General features: G+C 39.9%; 1 protein-coding gene across 3 annotated transcripts in view; it reads right to left on the bottom strand.

Moving 5' to 3' along the window:
• Positions 1–230: 230 nt before the first annotated feature.
• Positions 231–21,548, bottom strand: part of MSRB3 (methionine sulfoxide reductase B3) — a 169,830-nt gene continuing 148,512 nt past the window's right edge. For all 3 annotated transcript variants that reach the window (XM_042992685.1, XM_007082217.3, XM_042992686.1), the window contains exons 6-7: positions 8,585–8,682; positions 231–468 (exon numbers count right to left, since the gene is read on the bottom strand). In XM_042992685.1, the coding sequence (XP_042848619.1) occupies positions 301–468; positions 8,585–8,682 (266 nt within the window). In that variant the 3' untranslated portion in view covers positions 231–300. The remainder of the gene's footprint in view (positions 469–8,584; positions 8,683–21,548) is intronic.

Genomic DNA, 21,548 nt, shown 5'->3' with positions numbered 1-21,548 from the left:
GGAATCTCAAAAGAAGCTATGTGCTCAAAGAAAATAATGCCAAATGGTACTCAAGTGGCTTGTGAAGACGTTTGCCACAGCTATCTCCGTTCGCTGAAGTTATAAACAGTTCTGGATCTAGTCAATAGCAAAATACATTGATGGCCAGGGCCTCTGTTTAAGCAAAAGAAGAAAAATATCGATAGCACAAAACTGCCCTTCTATTTTTTGAAAAAATATATCTAAGACAATTCTGAGTATTTTTTTTTTTTTTAACAAGCTGTGCATTAAGTACACTTGTTTCCATCACTCCCCTCTCCCCTACAGCTCCGCGTTGTCTGCCTGGGCTGGGCTGCCCGCCCCACGGCCTCCCTCGGCGCCGCGGCCACTATCTGCAGGCGTGAACGACAAGGAAGCCGAATTTATGCAGTATCTTTTGCCGGTTGGACGAGGTCCGTCATCAAAAATGTGCCCAAGGTGAGCACCACACTGAAAGAGAAGAGCAAAACATTAAGGGAGAGCGCGCACAAAGCGGGCTTTGAGAGGAACTCACATTCAGCAGTTTAAATGGATGACCAGCCTGTAGAGAAACGATGGAAACCATCATGGATGATTTCTAATCCGCCTGTCAATAGCTGCAAAGATGGTTTCTGGCAGGCTTTGCACCACATGCTGAGAATAAAAAACACCAGAACTGTGCATATCAGAAATCATTTCGGAGCCACTGTATTTTTTGATCTATGAAGTCTCTCAGCCAGCTGAAAAAGGACTGCAGTAATTTTATGAATTGAGTTGACCCTTGATCTCCCCTTGTAAGAAACATGGCAGAAGAAAATCCACCCCCCCCTCAACTGGCATTACTTTTGGCTTTGGATGGGTGGGTTTCAGATATGCAGAAGTCCACTGTAAAAGATACTGTTTAACTGGCCATGACGGAGGTGATGTTTGCTTTCATGGGCAGTAAAACTTAACATCAGACAAGCACTGGATGTTCTTGGAACCCAGCAAAGCAATGGCAAGGCTCAACAGATTTATGTCATGGTCACCAGGACTGCAAGTAAGGCAAATAGAAATGTCGCTAGCCCACACGATCGTTTTATTCTGGCTTCCAGTAGGTGGAGTACCGCTGGCTTCTTTACCCACGTGAACTCTCTTACGTGCAGAAGGAATAAGCTCAAATCCATGCTACAGACTATCCAAAAAACCTGGGAAGGAGAAGAGGCGCAGAATCCAGATGGAAGGAGAAGGAGGGACGACTGGCTATCACAGGGTTTAAAAGAAATCCAGCCCAGAGATAGCTTCTCCAGGAAGGCTGGCTCGGTGAATAGAGCCCTGCGCTAACCACTCCGATGCCGGGTACGGCTCCAGGTGACAACAGTGTTATGTCATACTTACCTATCCCACACCCCTTCTCAGCAGGGACAGGAGTGAGGGATATGGAGACGTCAGTGCACCATATTCAAACAGGCTATGAAAACACATCATCCATCATGTAACTAGGAAACTAAAACCCGGGGCAGATGACTTCCATTCATTCATTTAACAAATATTTATGGAGCACCTACTACCTGCCAGGTGCTGTCTCAGACACTGGCGATATGGGCAACAGTCCCTGGCCTCACGGAGCTTACTTTTTCTAGCGGGAGAGACAGGTAACAGGCAAAGAAATAAGCCAACTGTCAAGTGTGGTAGGCGGAAATAAATGCTAAGGAGAGGGGAAAAAAAGAGGCAGTGATATGAAGTGTTCACGGTTGGGGGCTGACGTTGCAGGCACGACGAGGTGGGGCTGCTTTCCTGGGGTAGTCTGGAATACTCTGGAATAAGAAGCCAAAGGAAGTGAAGCAGTGGGTGTCTTGAGGAACATTTCAAGCAGATGGCAGAGTCAAGATTTAGGGAAGAACGGGAGAGAAAAGGCCTATAAGGTGATTTATTAATTCCTCTCATTGTGCTTGTTTGGTGCGCACAATACTTATCAATTATAGGGAGAGAAAGTAGGAATTGACACGGGAGTTGGGCTAATGGCCCAAATGGAGATGATGAGAGAGAAGTGAAGGACGGTGCTCATTACGATGGAAAGAACTAGAATCTCAGTTTCTCTACTCAAAGTGCTACACTCAAATCTCGGGGGTTCTCTAGTTATTAATAAATAGCACAAATAGCAACTTTGACTATATGGCACTTCCATGTTAAAAGTGCATTCTTATTTTACTGCCAACATACTGTGTCAGCTTATTAAAGAACTAAAAATGAACCCTGAACTGATTTGATCTATTGCCTGGAAAATATGAAACAGGCCTAAAAAACAAATCTTGCACTATTTTACCGCATTCTATGCAGGTTTAGGTAATATCAAGGCTGACAGCTCAGATTGCTTTTCCTTTCTATAAACAATTGAGGCCAAACTTTCAGGCACCAGCAGCTAAGATGCACCAGTAAAAATCCATATGCTTACCCAATGGACGCAGGAAAACACCTATTTCTGCCTGCCAAAGCAGTCAGTGTGCAGGCCAAGAGTAGGAACTGGTGCTCTCGGTGACCAGTATGTGTGCACAATTACTGATCTCACACACAGCTCTGGCACTTTGATCACTTGGCATCTGAGAGGCGGACTTTTCACATAAGAGCCTCCAATAGGTTTTCTGGTTTTGTTTCTTAATGAGAGAATACAGCTCTCTGGCAAAATAAATGATATTACCTTTATTAATCCTCTCTTGGGCATATTTAGAAAATGGTTCTGTTTACCTTACTCTAAAAATAAAGCACCGCAAGGATAGACTTGAAGCTATGCAGGAGTGTTTATATGGTCTTCACTTCCCAAATCGTCTTGAAAAACTCCAAATTAGAGTAATTGAATCTACTGAAATGAGTTGGCCATTGGTCTGCAGTTTCTTTTGCTAAATCTGGAACCGGTGTTTTGGTTACACAGAAAGAGAAACACAGATTCTAGATGTCCTTAATCCAAAATGAAGACGGAGGGGGGTGAGGAAGAGAACTTACAGTTAGAAAAGAAAAAGGCAACAAAAATGGTTTGCGGACAACTCTATGGGTTGGGGAGGGGGTAGGGAAATCCTCAGAAAAGGTGGGAGTCCCCTAAACACCACAGTGATAGCTTCATCATGCTTGCCACAGGGTGTTCTGGAAGATTCACACCGGGCTCAGAAAACTGAGGGAGGAGCGGCATTTGCAAACATGGCCAGGTGGTCGTTTATACGACGTACCTGCCCGCTCCGATGCCTGCAAGGCTGCAGCGCCATTTGTCTGCAGGAAGCCTAACACAGCGCCATTTCTGCTTTCTCCCAGGTACACCCAGTCTCCCATAGAAGGGTATGAGCGGGTTTCTTTTAAAAGTGCCTGAGGCCCGAAGGTTCCTCCCTGAGGGGAGCGCACATGGAGCCCATTCTTTCCAGCTTCTACCCCTGGCCGAAGGCTGGGATGATGAATGGAAGCTGTCAGTGATGCATTGTTTCTTTAGCCGCCTTCGAGCTCTGCCTCCCCAGCCCCAGCCAACTGGCAATGTGTTGGGATCTCAGCACACCTGGTTGTAACTGAAACAAACTGGCTGCCCAATGAAGAAATCTGTGAGACCTGCTGTTAATGATTTATTTCAGGGTAAAATCTTTAGTGTGCATTTTGAAAGTTGTTTTAAAGTGGTTATGCATTTATTTTATAGGTAAAATACAAACTACAACTGAATATTCTAGCTCGCGTTCTGAAAAACACAGGAGATAATTGTTCAAAAGAAAAATTTCAAATTCCCAAAGGAATCCTTTATCACCGAAGCCTCCCACTCAGAAAAGCTGGCAACTAAAGAACCTGGGGAGAACCGAGGCAAAGGGGACCCCACCACACACACACACACACACACACACACACACAGGGAACATCAAATTTAACATAATTCCTTAAAATCTGATCGCAACTCCCAATCGTGTGCATAAGAAACACAAATAGTGCATTCAACACAGTTACATATTTGCGCACTGATGTATTTCCAACTGTCCTAGAGGGTTTTCTCCTAGCTATTCCTAGGATGTTTTGGGCTTTATTATTGTCATTTTCTCTTAAGTGTTTGATCTACAAGATGAAGCAGTTTCAAAGCAGGGCTTTTACACTTGGGCACATGGGGCAGGATGAGAAGGAGAAAAGAGTTTAAGAAGAAAAGCAATTTACTTTGCCAGTAGTATCCTGTTTTCTCCCACCGTTATTGAAGACACTTGTGTGTAAGTAGGGCTCTTTTCCTCTGTGCTTGTGATATTAATCTTTTGCCAAGGAAATGATTGTGAAGTCACCAGTTTAGCATTATGATTTTACTGAAAGATCAAGAAAAAGAGAGATGGGCTGTGAGTCTGAAACCCTATTGTAACACATGGGTATCTTTAATCATCAGCAATATATGAGTTGTCATCTGCAAAAGATTAATAAGGCTTGGGGTTTTACCAAAAACTGTTTAACTTTCGAAAAATACTCTGTATTGGTGGATATTTACCTTTCTGTTGCTTTGGCTGCCTTAGAACAAATTAAGGATGATCGAAAACAAACTTAAGGGACTCTACCATAGATTCCAGCAGTAACAGCAGCAGTCATAAATGGACTCCAACGTAGGTAAACTCCAGGAATCTGATGGCTTCCTTAAGGATGATAACGACAAGTTCGGTGATTTATTGGTCGCCCATTTGCTGCACATGTAGAATTTGGGTCTAAAGAAGGGAGAATTCCCCAAGTGTCACCAGGAGGGACTTACTCCTCTGCACTACAGCTTAAACCATGCAACTCTTACCTCTTTGCACTGAATTTAAACTCCTGACAAAGCACTGCTTAACAGGCTAGGGGTGGAGGACTAGGGAGAAACTGTCAAACAATTATTCATAATCGTCAGTGAAACTGGGATAGACACAACATATTTTATCACTAGCTGAAAAATGTAAATTCAGTAACATTTTTAAGAATTCTTTAAAACTGAAAATTTGCTGAAAATTGCCACAGCAAGGAAGAAGAGACACATGCTCACTAAAATGTGCAGATTTAAGATAAAGACCCTCTTTGAAAGAGACAACTAGAATACAATTCAGTAGGTAAAATAGTAAAAGAAAACAAATATGGTTGCAACAAAAATCAGAATGTAGCCAGGCAACCTATTTCCTCCACAAGCAGGAATCCTAACAGAAGGCACTGAAGAATCTCTACCACCCTTGCTTGTTTTCTGCTCTGTTAACTTAAAGATCAGGCAGTGTGCTAGGTTTCTTATGGAGCAATTCTTTTAGAAGGACCTGACTGCAAGGTTTCTCTGAAAAGTGATGACAGTACTGAATCAATCTTAACTTTCCCAGTAAAATCTTACTAAGATATTATTACCAAAGAAGTCACGGGACACACGGAAAAACTATAGCGTGGTATAAAAAGTTATGGCTCCCAACATGTTTACAATTCCTACCCATATATGTAAGGCCTAATTCACTGCATAGCAAGATCCATATCACAATTTTAAAAAACAAAAGAAAGAAGAAGAATCCTAAGTACTAAGGTTAGAATTAGGGGCCAATAAACCAAAACAAAACAAAACAAAATGCCATATTGCCCAGCAAGCAGGTTAAGCATACTGGTTTTGCCCATGGAATCTCAGTCCATTTGTATAACATGGCAGTAAGACAGTCTTCTTGTGAACCCCATCAGTGAATTCAGTTCAGAGTAAGGACCAGCCACGTGAACTCAAAATGTAACAAGAATTTTAGAAAGAGGAGAAGCAAATCAGATAGGTTTCCTACCCCACTTCCCCCAACAATGATGGGAAGAGTGTGAGTAGGGGGAAAGGCTATGTAAACCGAAAGAACAGGAAGTTTAAGAAAAGATAAACTGATGATGAAAACTAGTGGTAAGAATGAGAAACTAGGAAATAAAATGCAAGTGATTACTCTGGTATGGAAACCATTCTATCAGTTACTTTTTTCCAAGCCAAGATAAAAAGGATGAATGAGAAAATGGAAAAGAAAAATACTAAATAAAAAGGTAGAACAAAAAGAAAATAAATGTGTGAATGAAACACACATTAAAAGAAAGACACCCAGCACACTTGAATTCAGTGAGCTATTACTGCACTCGTGAGGCAGACATCTCCCACTCTGCCCCCATGGAGAAGAATCTGGCAAACATATCATTCTTTAGTGCTGGAAGCCGATTATTTTCTCCATGAAACTTACTTCCCAAAGCATGTGGTTTTACACATGCCTTAATAGAACAAATTTCCCTCCCTCTTCCCTTTAAATGTAAGACTTTAAGAAAGAATCAAACATTTTCCAAATATGAGAAGTAAAAGCAGTGGGTAAAGAAGCCGAAAGGAATAGCTAGCTCAGTGTCAGTTCCTCACCCGCTGGGAAAGGACCCAAAGGTACGGTGACAGTCACCGACGCCTTTGACCGAAGGGCTGGGAGCTGGGCCTGGAGGGGCTTAATATTTTTTATTAATGTTGCCTGATTTGGGCGGTTTGTAGGTTTCATCTGTCTTTGGTCACTGTAGAACAGATTCATAATGTTTTTTTTCTTGGCCAGTACTAATATTATCTCTGTGGTTGGCACAGAGAAAGGAGGAAGTTTTTCTAACTGTGAATTTTAAGAATTAGTCACAGAGACATTAGAGAATAGGGCATAAGGAAAGTTATTATCTTATGCCTCCCTTTTTCTGTGCCTTTTTTACTTGGTTTTCATAGGACTCAATGTTTGAAAGTGGGTTCTGAAGAAAAAGGAGAGTAGCAGTCACATAAGAGCCTTTAAGGTAGCTTAAAACAACAACAACAACAACAACAACAACAACTGTGAGTCTTACAAGAGGTTTATTAAGTGCTACATATACCTAAGTTATACACTACTATATACCACCCTATCCAGTTCCTTTTTTGTCGAATATTTCGGAATCCTGGAGAAATAATCATAATTAGTTTTTGTGGCCGTTATAAACACATGAGTTAAAATTCAATTGAATTCAAAACTGAGTTGAATTAAACTAACTGCTGGAGATCACAGAATTTTTTTTTTAATGTGACTCTTTCTGCCTGGCCTATCTATCTGTATACCTACCTCCCTGCCTGCCTGTCTAAGCACCGTAGAGCCCTGGAGCTAGATGCCCAAATCTGAGTCTCAGTTCTGCCGCTTAAATCTATGTAGATTTACACCAGCATAACTGCCCTCTTTGTGCCTCAGTTTTCTCAACTTCAAATGTAAGAAAGAATAAGAGTATCTACTTCACAAGGTTCTTGTGAGCATTAACCAGGGCAGCTTTTAAAAACGCCGATAGGCAGGCCTCACACAAGCCAACTAAACTAGAATCTCTGGGGGTGAGACCCAGGATCAGAAAGTTCCACTATTGCCCTCAGAGACTTAGATCTTAGAAATAAGAGTGAGCTGAAAATATGACTTAGATAAAATAAGAAGTCTGTTTTTCAAGGGAGAGAGTGGTCTTCGTAGTTAGAAGACAGTAAACTTGCCAGCTTTATTTTTTTTAAAAAAAGAAAGTACAAATTCATCAGATGGTTAGGTTCTAACCAGTCCCCCTCCCTGCTTGGTAGTAAATATGCCACCTACTCCCTAAAACCCTTGTGCTTGATGAAGGGGGTTAAAGGGCAGGTAGAAGAATGTCGAGGGAGGCCCACGTGGCAATCGCTTTGCTATTTCAGCTGCCTGATGGTGCCCCCTTTACCTCTGACATGCACAACTGACATCCCCCAACAAAATACTAGGCAGTACCAATGAATTTCAGTGCCACAATACTCAGACTTTACATTTCACTTATTTAAAGCAGACTAGAACAGTACTTTCTACTCTAGAGTAGAATGGTCAGTTGCTCCTATTCTGTGTACAGACGGTCCTGGCTATGTCTCTGGGTTTAAATACAAAATACTCTATGAGTTCAAGTCCCTTGATTGTGAGAGATTAACTATTTTTGCCTCCTCAACACATGCTCATTTTCTCCCTTAGAGCCAGTCCTAATCTGAGTAGAGAAGAGTGATAGGAACTAATTAGAACATCCTTGGGAAACGAAGAGAGGTCTATCTACTAAGAGAAGTAGAGAAGGCATGACCTTATCACGTATCCTCGCTCTGGCTTCTTACAGCCTACCACGGAACTTCCTCTTCCCACTGCCATTCCCCAACCTCCCACCTCTCACCCACACAGGGAAAGCTGTTTCTGGGGTCTTTACTGACCACGTTTGGATCATTACCATTAGAAGTATTACAACTGAACGGGTGCACAGAACTGCAGAGAGAGGGCTATTACCTAACATCAGATTATATAAAGCCACATAGTGAAATCTTCATATGCCCCAAGAATAGCCCATTTCCCAGTGCACTGAGTCAACTGAAGACGATTTTCCCTACCAATGTTTTGGGGTTTTTTTAAATAGTGTTGAAGCCAATGACTGGCATTTAACTGGACTTGCTAAATACCTGAAGACCGAGATATCATTAAGACGTTGTAGAGACTTCATTGCGCTCCTCTGTCGGTGTTGTGATCGGTCACTTGGCCTCAGTTGCTATATTTAGCACAACCAGGGGTCCTGAAAGTGTTTTCAGTGCAGAGTGGACAGCATACTGGCTTTTCAGGTGGGGTTAACTGACCTGAGAGCAGCTTGTTTCCACCCTGTGCATCCCGTAGGAAAAGTCATCCGTGAACGTGATTGCGTCAGAACTGATCACATCGTGGAAGGAAGGCCAACCTGGGGCAGAGCAGCACGAGAGCAAAACAGAGAGGAGAGATACACAGCCTTGGGTTAGAATACAGTTTTAAAGAATTAATGTGCAAAAAAAGACAATCTTTAGTATATGAATCATGTGAACTTTTCCAACCTGAAAAAAAAAGTCAAAAGCTGAAGGATAACGTATTTCCTAAGAGTGCAACTATTTTTTAAGAATAACCTTTTCCTCACATTCAGATTACAGTTGCATTGGGATTTTATGTTTCAAGAAGCATTCTTAGCCCATCCAGTAGTTTTTTGGAGCATTCCTGAATTTATAAAGCTGTCTCTTGCCACTTTGTCTTGTCTCTCTTCTTCAGAGTCACTGGGCACTCATGATGGGTCTTACGGTGTGACATTTTCCAAAACACAATCCAATTGTTCTGGCTGTTAACTTTTGGACTATTCCGTGCCTTTTTAGGAAGCATTCTTTTTTAGTACTTAGTTTGTATGGTTAAAATATTTACAAAATGGTATTCCACAGTTTCCATCTTTATCTAATTTCTTGGGACAGAGGTATCTGGAAATCACAGCTTCTACCTATTTTATGGGCAAGAGGCTTGCTCACTTCCTAGAAAAAAGTCAGAGAGCAGTGTTCTTCAGGCATCTCTAGGGTGCATCTTCTCTCAAATAGCATCTTGTTCCAATTTTCATTTATTCTCATGATTTTTAAAATATGCACACTGCTTTAAGAAACTCAGTGATAAGGGCCTTAAGATTGTACAAATGTTTATGAGTGTACAGTCAGGATTTTTATGTTCAGTACCTATAGGCCTGTTTTTACATATTTCCAGAAAATTTGTCTGGAGTTACTGAGCTGAAGCCCAAAATGATGGAAGAGGTGCGATGTTGCTGAACTGCTGGTACATTTTTTTTTTCTCTTTCAGAAGCCAAATTTATTCCTGCAGAAAGGAGGAGGCCCTTTAAAAACACCGTGCTTTGTGTTAATACAACAACTGAACGAAAACAGAATGCAGACTTCAACAATATGATTTCCAGTTTCAAACAAAACAAATTAGCTCAGGCCAAGTTTTTATAAGAAGCTCCCCCCAAGCTCCCCATCCCCCACCATGCAACAGTACAGCTTTCACAGTTGATGCTGGGTTTAACAGCACCAACACTTTCCAATTCCTTGATCTGAGTTCAAGATTGCTGCAAATCGCCAGAAAAACCTTAACTTTCCAGATATGATAGCACTCCTCAGAAAGCCATTATGCCAAGACACATCAGTATTCTCAGGACAACTTTTTCTTCCTGTTCTCTAAATTCTAAAGAGAATCTCAACTTACTCTAGGCTATGGGTTTTGGTTTATAATGACTACTGGAAACCTTTAAGTCTTCTTCTTGTTCAATGGCAGAGGTGCCAATAGCTAGCAACGAGAGGTTTAAAGGCGGTGTTTGAAGACATTGGAAAATAACTTAGCTGTGAAAAGAAAGAAGAGAACATTCTATGTTTTTTAACCTCCCAGGCTACATACCACTCATTCGACCGCAGTTTTATGGCAACTAATATCGTGGAGGGACATGTTTGATTCAGTGGGAAACAGATAAAGAGTTAGCAATGTTGTTGTCGTCACGAATTTACCATAAAGCTACCCCCAACACACATACATTTTCCTATTTCTAGGATTCAAAATAGGTCTGGAGAAATGTACATAAAATATATACACTTCCCCCTCCCAAGTTACCTCTTCAGTTTTTAAAATGTTTATTCAATTTTGAGAGAGAGAGAGAGAGAGAGCACACCAGTGGGGCAGGGGCAGAGAGAGGGGGAGACAGAGGATCTGAAGCGGGCTCTGTGCTGACAGCAGAGAGTCCGATGTGGGGTTGGAACTCACAAACTGTGAGATCATGACCTGAGCCGAAGTTGGACGCTTAACTGACTGAGCTATCCAGGTGCCCCGCCTCTTCGTCTTATATACACTTATCTTCTTCTACTGATCATACTGGATTTTTGACGTATTTGTTTTCATGCTTTCCTCTCTGACTAGATGGTGAACACTTAGAAGGCAGAGTCTGTACAAATAAGAAAATGGGGTGAATATTTATGGTACTTACAGAGTCCCACAGGAGAGAGAAAATATAATCACATTCCTTTTTTACAGGCTAGATTAAGAAATAAGAATGCTGTTTTTTCAGTGGAGTAAACAACTTGGCTCAAACATCATAATTAAGCCTCTCTTTATAGGTAGAGGGAGCTTATTATTTATTTAGGATGGTAAATCCATGAAGATCATCTAGGTCACTGGCTTAAACAGAAGTTTTTGTGGGGAGAGGCGGGAGAGGGAGCAAAAGGACACGGTACTTGCCGATAGTGGCAGGGGCCAAAGCTAGAATCTGTGTATTCTGACTCTGGTCTAGGGTTCTCTTCTCATGTTCCACTTTCTTCATCCACAAAAGGCCAAGACATCATTCACTTCAATACTCCAACAGGAAGGAGGCTGCAGGTTTTAAGACTGGATGGTAGTTAACGTTGTGCCACTCAGGAGCTTCTAGGTTGAAGTGGATAATGAATGCACCCTACACAACACCGATTCTGTCACTAACAACCAAACTGTTCCAGGAGAAAGTCCAAGAATAATGGCACAAATGTGTAACCTAGTTTGGGACATGGGTAACTTTTTATTCATTTATCTAAAACAACTGCAAATACTTAGAAGCTCACTTTATGTAATAATATTGAGAAAGCTGTCGATCCTATTTGGGGTTTCTTAATTCTAATTCTTTCCTAACAACTGTGAATCATTGCCTATTAAAATTTTGGAGAGGGAAAGGAACTGCTTTTGAATGAATGAGCTATTAAACCACACAGCTATACATTTTGTCTCCATGAATTAAATATTTATAGAATTTTCCAGAAAACCGTATTCAAGATTAGACAAGGATGAGGTATAGTGACACAGAGTAGAGGCTCTCAAAAGATTTCAGTGTTTCTGGGAAAATTGTTGACACCTGAATAGTGTATTAATTATTTCTCATGGCATTGTTTAAACATCAGAAGAGATATTAAAAAAACCAAACAAAAAAAATTTTTTTTCAAAACTCCCCAAAATTCAGTGTCTCTTTGCGCTGTAGAAGAAATGCAGTTTTCAAGATGGAACGTTTGATACGTCATTCAAATCTTCATTAGTGGAGACTGACAAGGGCAACTATGTTGAAGACTATAAATAACCCAGTGTGGCGGAACACATTTCAAAAGAGAATCATGGCCAAGTTCATTAAGGTCAACACAGGAGAACACTGAATTCTTTCGCTAGGTCTCCCAGAAAAAGCGGAGCTCTACAGAAGGAGAATCCATCAGAAAAGTAAGTCCTTATTGACAATCAAACTAAGAAGGACCTTTACCCAAGAATAAATTGTCTCATGGCAGAGAAGCCACAGAGATGACAGCACTTTGAAAGCGGAATTCCCTCATCATGTGAAAGTATTTAAAGGAGGAACTCTTCACTGCTGCAAAAATCCTCAAAGGAAACCCTGCCCCCACTCCTAATAATAAGGAAAGTGCTTCAAAGGGTGATAGGCAAGACTGAAGCAATCTGGGTCTTGTTGAGAAAATTATCTTGAGCAAAAGGGGGAGGGGGGTGTGTTTATGTCAGTTTTGACATTAAAGAAAGATCATCCATTCTCCTTTCTCTAGGATTTCCCTTTTGGTCTTCTCATCTAACAAAACATTATTTGTTTTGGATGCATTCCATGCACTTTTTACAAGAACAGTCATTTGAAAACCTGTATAAACAGTTGGTTCGCCCCACCCCCAACACATCCCTTTGTTTCTATTTGATGAGGTTGGATTTGGGTGTATTATCATTTTATTTCTAAAAGTATACACTGTACTTTTTAGATATTAGCCTGTTATCACCAGGAACGTCCTCTATTCAATAAATAGATTCTCCCCTCAAAGACTTCTCGCCTCCAGACAGCATACAGTACAAGTACCACAACTAAATCAGCCAAGGCGGTCTGTAGGCAGTCCTGCTTCAGTGTGACCAGCCAGCAGGCCACATTAATCTGCACACGTAACTTCACAGTACTGGCATAATAGGAAGCAAATCCAGGATATGTTCATTTACATCTCAAATAGAAGAGCAAGGGATTCAGTTTAATGGAAGATCCTTGGGGCTTGCTACCATCTACATTAGAATGGATTTTTTTTTTTTAAGACTGCAGTAAAAAGAAGTTTTCCTTTGGACTCAGAATGTGGCTCACCGAAGCTGCTCAGAGTCTACTTGAACCCATCCCTGAATAGTGACATAGCTTTCCACAGTGGTGTTCTACTGACGAGTTGTAAGCGTTTCGTTCTAACTGCCTCCTGAGAAAAGCTTTCTCATCGCTCCATGCCAACCTTTTCCTCCTCCCTTTCAAAAATCTTTGAAACAAGTTGTCAAAACCAGCAACACACTATAAACAAGTTGAAGCCAACCCCATCTGTACCACGTCTAGAAAATGGGGTCCTCCTACCTCTACTCTTAATTTAACAAGGATTGCTATACAGCTGCTGTGTTCCCCATATCTTCCCCCAACCCTCAAATAAAAATGAGAAACCTCAGTAAGTTAGCTGCATGACCCAGCAACAGAACACAACAGAAACTACCCATGACCAAGAATTCATTACACTGAAATGTAATTCCAAATATTTTATTATCTTCAAGTGCAAAATCAGCTTGGACACAATAAATCTCAGCTGGGCTTAGATGATGTTTTAATAATGATAAATATTTGATGGGCGCCTGGGTGGGTCAGTCGGTTAAGCGTCCGACTTCGGCTCAGGTCATGATCTCATGGTCCGTGAGTTCGAGCCCCACGTCGGGCTCTGTGCTGACAGCTTACAGCCTGGAGCCTGTTTCAGATTCTGTGTCTCCCTCTCTCCGACCCTCCCCCTTTCATGCTCTGTCTCTCTCTGTCTTAAAAATAAATAAACGTTAAAAAAAATTTTTTTTAAATGCCTCTTTAAAAAAAATGATAAATATTTGAGCACGGTTTTGGTGAGACACAGCGGACACTTACAGATCTGTATTTTTTCTGTATGTACCGATTCCCAAAGCTCTATAATTCTAGGACCATATTTCAGAATTTGTAGCCTTTAGTATCTCTGAAGCCAGAATCTGTTAACCTCACTGACCACGATTTCCCTAATTAGCTACCTCAAGCCAAATAATACAACTCTGTACGAAGACGCCCTGCTAACGAGAACCGTTTGAAGTTTAGAGCTCTGATTCTTGCCCAGCTATTCACTTCAATTGACACGTCAAACGTTAACTTCTATCTCATCTTTAAATGTTGGTTCTCTATTCCCCCTCAAAGACCCAAAAGTTTAAGTAGTAGTCAACCACATGTATGTATGTAGTAGAATATCAAATAGTGCAAGGTGACTCGTAGCGAAATATTCCCTTTCAATTCACCCCACCCCTGCAAACAACCATGTTTAACAGGTGTTAGGTTTAATTCTAAAAAATAAGCTTATGCTGCTACCTTAATGCCTTCATTTTCAATCCATGCTGTCCAATACAGAAGCTACCAGCCACATGTTGCAACTTAAATTTAAACCAATTAAGATTAAATAAAATTTCAGTTCTTCAGTCATGCTAGCCATATTTCAAGTGGTCAACAGTTACATGTCGTTAACATGGCTACTATACTGGACAACACAGGTACAGACATAGAACATTTCCAACCTCATTTCCACAGATATAGAAATTCCCACCATTGGACAGGGCTATTTTGACATTATAAATTGATTCCCTCCTGTCAATGATGAAGATAGAGTATTCATACTTCCACCAATCTCCCCTCCCTTCCCCCTTGCAATTTCTGATAGTTGTATTATTTTTAATTCTTTTAAAACTTTGCTTAATGTCTTCCTCTTGAACTAGAATGTAAGTTCAATAAGAGCAGAGAATTTGTCAGTTTTGTCCACCCATGTATTGCCAATCACCTAAAACGGCGCCCGTGACATAAAAGGTGTTCCAAAACTATCTGACAGATGAACAAATGAATGCGTGACTATCCTATAGCTTAGTATCGTTTGACTCTTCACTCTCTAAGATGGCCTTAGCCCCCTGACCCTCCTTCTACCTTTTTCTCCCCATTCCAATGCTCAGCCATAGTGAAGTCTTCTATGCTTTTCTATAGATTGGTTCTGAGAGTTGAAAACTAGTAAACAGTGTTAGTATTATTATGGCTATATACGTGGTGCTTACTGAACAACTAAAGAGTGCTGGGATTAAATCCCCTTCTCCAATGATCCAACTGGCATAACCCCAGGCTGCCTAAAGTCAGACAGATTTCCCTTCTTTTATACTGCATCACTATTAAAAGGCATGTCACGTTTTCTTTTCTTTTTCGTTTGGACCATGACTTTCCTACACAATTGTACAAATATGCTCTATAATTCAATATTTTAATTTTCAAATTTTAATTAGAAATATTTCAACCATGCAACCATATGCAAAAATATTTAGGATATATAGGCATCCATGTTTAACAGATATTAACTACCCAAATTTAACAGATAATATTTTTTCTGTATTTGCTTCAGCTTTTTCTCTTTTTCTAACAAAATAAAATGTTACAGTTACAGCCAGATCTGCCTCCAGCCTTCTCCTCTACCCTCACACTTGCTGGTGCCCCAGAGATAATTGTTTATGTACCATTCCCACACTTCCTTTGATTCATTTTCTACATATGTCTATATTCATAAGCAATATACAATGTTTTAAATTTTTAAAAAGCCACATGAATGACACTGCATCATAGGTATCTTTTGGCCACATATTTTTTTCACATTATTCCTGGTCTCTAGTTTTGGTTTTTTGGGTTTTTTTTTGTTTTTTTTTTTTTAAACAACATCATCTTCTTATTTTATAAGTGAAAGATTTCAAATACCTCTGAGAATATGAATCAGAGAATTGTTGTAATTTTGGTGTTTCTATTATTCTCTAAAATATCTCTGCTTCCTCTGGGGGCATTTGTTCTCTTTTTCTTGGTTTTTGTCTTTCTTGCTGTTGGTTTTCTTCGTTCGACCGTTTCTATTTAAGAATGGAGGTCTGGGTCAGTTGTCCCATGCAGCGGACATACGCTTCCTCTGCTATCAGGTACAGTACAGGTTTGTTTCCTGACTAGCTCTTAGCCCTGAACAGAAAAGCTGATGGGGAGCTCTGGGGACACTGTTGTCTCTTGCTGAGGGACAAGGGTATGTCCCAGAGTTCCCTGAATACCTGTCTGGGGAATGGCTCACTCTGGAGCACAACACCGCACGAGCAGTCCCAACTCTCCCAGACAGGCTGTTTAATATCTTTAGAGAGCAGTCTTCCAGGTTTGTTTGTTTTTTTCCCCTCCTGTGGGTAATTGACGATCTGCCATTCTAACTATGAAAGTGAGAAAGCTGTAAAACTAGTCCAGCTGTTCTTTAGACTTTCAGGTAAACAACTTGTTGTCAGCCCCCCATTTTGCTCTTGACAATTTGTTCTTGACTCTGAGTCTCTCCGTAATTCTGCTGGGCACCTGGGCCGTAAGTCCTGTACGTATTTTGGGCTGCTGCTTTCTTTAATCGGTCATGCCCAATAATGCATTGCCAGCCATTTTTTTCTTGGAAAAAATTGGTTAAAATTTTTGTCTGCTCAACACCCCACCCCTACTCCGATTCTCTTTGCAGTGGGGTTCTTCTTCTTTTATGCCTCCTCCTCCTCTTTCTTTGTCTTTTCCTTAGGCTCACTTTATAGGGTTCTCCTGGGGAGAGAGGGTAACGAACATGTATGCTCAGTCTATCATCTTGAACAAGAAGCCGAGATTTCTTTTTAATAAACTGCAGATTTTGGTCTCTTGATCTAATATTTTATGGGGAGAAGCAACAGATTTCAGGCATCATAATTTTTCTACTAACCACCATTATATTATTTTTTGCCTTACTAACCCAAAATCAATGTAAGGTTTAGCAGCTTTAACTGGCTCAGACTTGACGCTGGCTACAAAGTGATTCTGGACTCACTGCATGAGAGGATGACGTCTGCAATGCCCTCTGAGTTAGAACTGCAGCAGGCCAGGACTGTCTCGTCCTGGAGCTGGTTCGGTGGAAAAAACTTTATAGAACTCTATCCAACTCTATACTTGGTCGTTCCTTATGGTGTGAGGATGTATTCTATTTCCGCCCTCTTGCCACTGCAAATATAAAGACAAGTATCCCCCTATGTGCTGATGACATGATTTTATTACTGCAAACAAGCAGTGAGTCTCAAGAGGCAAACTATTCTAGTCAAGAAAATGGTTCAACAGCAATTAGGACAAAAAGAAAACCATCGGTTTTGGCAAACATTCTCCCATGCTTCATTCAGCTTTATTAAGCAGTACCTCAAATAAAAATAATACTTAAAACACTTCTCTTGAAAAACAGGAAGTTTAGAATATAAAAAATAGCATAGATCTACAGACTCTAAAAATTCATGAAGATACAAAATGCTCAAATGCATTTTCAAGCATTCATTTTATTTTGGTTACTGATTGCCTTGCTTTTTCATCTTGTCAAGTAACCCTGTTATGTAGTTCTAAGTGGCAGTGGCATTTTGAATGTCAGGAACATGTTAAATGGCATGATGACTGGGTCACCTGAAACAGTCTAGTAACATAAGCAGACTGATACTTTAGGAAGATGGCTCTGGAAGCAGACTGAGGATGGGGGTAAGAAGGCGAAAACAGGTACATCAAATGCAAGACTGTGTGGGAACAGAAGCGATGAAGCTCTAAATGAAAGCATTTGCAATGGGACTGGACAGCAGGTGAGAAATTATAGAGAGATTAAGAGACCACAATTCACTGATTTGGGTGGTATCTGCTGGGGAGTGACGGAGAAGAGTAGGGTCGAATTACTACTAGGTTTCCTGCTTGTATGACTAGCTGGATCATGCTAGTCATACATGTTCCAGGGAAAATAAGAAAATCAGTTTAGTGTGGAACTATCTAGGCGGCTTAGGGAGATGTGGGCTCAGAAGTGAGACCCTGGCTAAAGATACAGATGTGAAAGTGATCAGAGCACAGAAGACAGTAAGGTTATGGATGAGGATATGCAGGAGGCAATAAGGGAGAGCCAGACAGGTATTTGAAAGGTGAACTGAGGAATAAGAGTCAGTGAAGGAAAATGAAAGAGAGCATTTCAAGAAATAGGAGGAGGACAAGGGAACCAGGACAGAGTCAGATAAGGGAAAACTGTTTCAAGTTGGAGGACAGTCGCCAATGACATAATCTACCGAAAGGACAAATCAAATAAGATCAGGGAGGAGACTGCTGAATTCAACAATTAGGAAGTCTGGTGGACTTTAGGCAGAGCCATTTCAACGCACTGACAGAAGCCCAACTCTGTTGGGTTGAAAATCTTATGTGAAGTGGGGCACCTAAACAAAGCTGCTCTTTACAGAGCCTGGCAGGGAAGGAAGGTATGGGAGGTGAACGACTAGCAGGAGAGCATAATGATATATACGTTAACATACTTGGATACTGGGGCTCGATTCCCACCTTTCTGTGTTTTCTAAGGTGTTTAAAATTTCACTGTATTTTCTAATGGGATTTGCACAATAAAATGAGTAATATGCTAAAAATCTTAAGCATGACTCAAATGCTCTTTAGGATATTGAACAGAAGCCATATTTGAAGAAAGACTAAAATAAAATTCCACCTCCGGGATCTTTTTTATCTTTATTTTTAAGTGGTTTGTTGCTGCTGTTCCTAAAATCTTTCAATCTACCAAACTGAGAGTGATGAGTGTACTCTTTTAAATGGCTATGATAATCTGTTTTGCCTTTTGGCACACAGTAGGTGCTCAACAAATATGATTAAACACAGGAATCCAGAACTTTAACGCTAGGTCAAGTTCTCCTGCCAAACATGTTCACAGCACCCAATATTTTCTCTTCAAAGCATGTATCACGGTTTGTAATTACTTATTTAAATAAATATGGGTAACTTTTGATTAATGCCTGCTTCTTTCCCCAAGCTCCGTGAGACCATGATTGCTCTTTTTTGTTTACTTATTTGTTTGCCACTATATCTTCAACACTTCACTCATAAAAATGTTTGTTCAATGAATTAATAAAGAATGTATCATATTTCATTACTTAACAACAAAACTGGACTTTATTAAAAGATCATCACTTAGTTTAGATACACCTATCTCTAGCCCAATCAAAGAAATTTTTTTAAAAAGGCAAAGAATTTCTACTATTTTGCTTTAGGCAATTTTTTACAAATATCAAATTTAACATCTTGTTTATTTTCCTACCAAAAATAGTGTCTTTCTTCAAACTGATTATCAGTAACTTCTTCTGTAGAAACCACATCGTCTTATCAATCATAATCATGTTGGGCATTTGAATCTCTTGAAGGACAAGATGACCAAAGACTGTCAAGAACACTGAGGTGTCCTTTGGGCAGTGTGAACATCTGGTATCTATTCTCTCTGGAGATTAATAATGTAGCTGTCCTGCAGCAGGCTTGACTAATTCCTTTGAGCCCTGCACAGCATTTTTAAAGAGTTCCAAACACACAAGATCTCTAATTGGTACGGATTTCATCCACAGTTTTCTTGCAATCTCAAAAAACTCAGAAACTCCTAAGCAGGAATTGACAGGGGCAAGCTTCTCTGTTTCCCTTTGAGGAGGCAGCTATTAATAATTTTTTTTCAGGTTCAATAAAATTACTGAACTCAAACCATTTCGACCAAAAAGCTGAGGAAGGGGACTTTATTTTCCCTGGCCTGAACACTGTCTCTTGCTACTTTAAATCATAGTTAATGTTTTAAAAAGTGTATCTTACACATAAGGCAGTTGTAGACTTTTAGCATCAAAGGATCTGAGCAACATCATATGTAACGACCTGGCCTTTGGCTATAATTTCTAAGTGCCATTAAAAAATGTCTCTCAAACTGGTTTTAAATTTAGTGTTGACCTAGTAACCTTGATCTAAAAACATTCAACTTTAGATGATTATTTTATTTTGCTTCCAAAAGCTCTTCAGTCCAGTGAGGCATCCATTAGGAAGCTTCACAGAGAGTTGAGTTTGCTCAGAATTTATTGGCTACATCGAACAGGAAGATGGTGATTTGGGTTGCTCGCTGAGTGAAGATTATTTACTGTGCTTCACTGACCTTAAGAATGCCAGGAGGGATATAGGACGGGGAAATTCAAAGAAATAACAGATTCTATTCTCAGCGACATGCAACCCAGACTAAAAGTGAAATAATGTTCCATTCAACAGCAGTCCTGAATTAGGTCTATTCACTACATAGCATCATTTGGGACTGTAAAACTATTACTTACATTCTTTAGTTGAGTACCTATCAAGATTTTCAAATAATTTCTTTCTTACATACATGTGCCTGATAAAAAAAAAATGTTAGATTAACTCCTCTGAGAGACTTGTCTTGAAATTCTTTTACTTATCTAATTTTCCTCCTGATATTTTTCTCTAACTGAAACCTCTCTAAATTTTGGAATAGACTTTAGATTGTTATTCTATTATATACTTCTAAGTACTACAATCTGAATAAAATACTTCCTTGTTTTCATAAATGTATGATCCTTCACTGGTCTACATCACCTTTTTATGATGCATCAAAACTTAGTTCACCTACTACAATTTAAATTTCTGACAACCCATCCTGAAAAAAATATTTTGAAACAGAACAGATTACTAAGGAAAGCTTTTAAACACATATATTTTAGAACAAAATAATTGTTTATACAACAAAAGATGTTTTGCCCTTGTAGCAGACACATGGCAAAGTTTAAGAAATTAAACACTGTATATTCTCTAGCATGTTAAAATTTTTAAATAAATTACGTCAAAAAGGCACGAAGCAAACTACATCAAACCAAGGAATACTCTGATAACTATATGTTCTTTTTAAAGTCCTTTAGGGAAAACTTGCCGACACTCAATCCTCATTATTCTGCTCTTCTTTTTCATACATTTAATCACATTCTAATACACTATAACTTACTGTTTACATTTCCTGTTGTTGTTTATTGTCTGTATTCTCCCAACCAGAATGAAAGCTTCAAGGGGGCAGAGAATTCTTTTGTTCCTGATGCATTTGAAGCTCCCAGAAGGATGCCTAGTTACTCTGGAAATCTGGGATTTAAAACTAATCCTTGGTTTTGTCTTAAAAGACAGTCACAAAAGTCTTTGTTACAGAATTACTTATAGAATCTCTAGGTCACTTACTAATATTTAATGATGATTTTGGCACCTGGCTGACAGTTTGCTATCGAAAATTCCTACCTACATTCTAACTCATTTAATACCCCTTATAGCAACAGCTCTTTGAGCCCCTCAGAGAGGTGAAACTAAACTATTCTATGTAGCCAAGGTCCTGTACCAAGCAAGACCCATGGGTACAAGTGGTCTTTGTAATTTGAAAGTCTCAACGGCTTTGCTTCTGACCACAGGCAAGCTTAATGCATTAAAAATTAGATGTGATCACGTGAAGAAAGTTGAACTTCAGATGGATGAAATTGGTTAAAGTGGTATCGTACTGCATAGATATTTTAATTTGGCCCTGGACAACCATAACAAAAAACAAATGAGAAAAATTCCATAAAGGTCTAAGCACACCCATAGTATATTCCATGGCCTATAGGTTGACATATTATTCTGTTAGTTGTGCAATAATACTCATGTCTTGCTCCTCTAAACCACTTGTTGTTTTAAAAAAAATTTTTTTTAACATTTACTTATTTTTGAGAGAGAGAGAGAGAGAGAGAGAGAGAGCGAGCGAGCGAGCATAAGCCGGGGAGGGGCAGAGAGAGAGAGGGAGACACAGAATCTGAAGCAGGCTCCAGGCTCTGAGCTGTCAGCACAGAACA

This window comes from Panthera tigris, chromosome B4 (genome assembly GCF_018350195.1).
Source record: "Panthera tigris isolate Pti1 chromosome B4, P.tigris_Pti1_mat1.1, whole genome shotgun sequence".
Lineage (NCBI taxonomy): Eukaryota > Metazoa > Chordata > Mammalia > Carnivora > Felidae > Panthera > Panthera tigris.
Note: the sequence above shows the minus strand (reverse complement) of the source record. Positions and strands in the feature narration are given on the sequence as shown.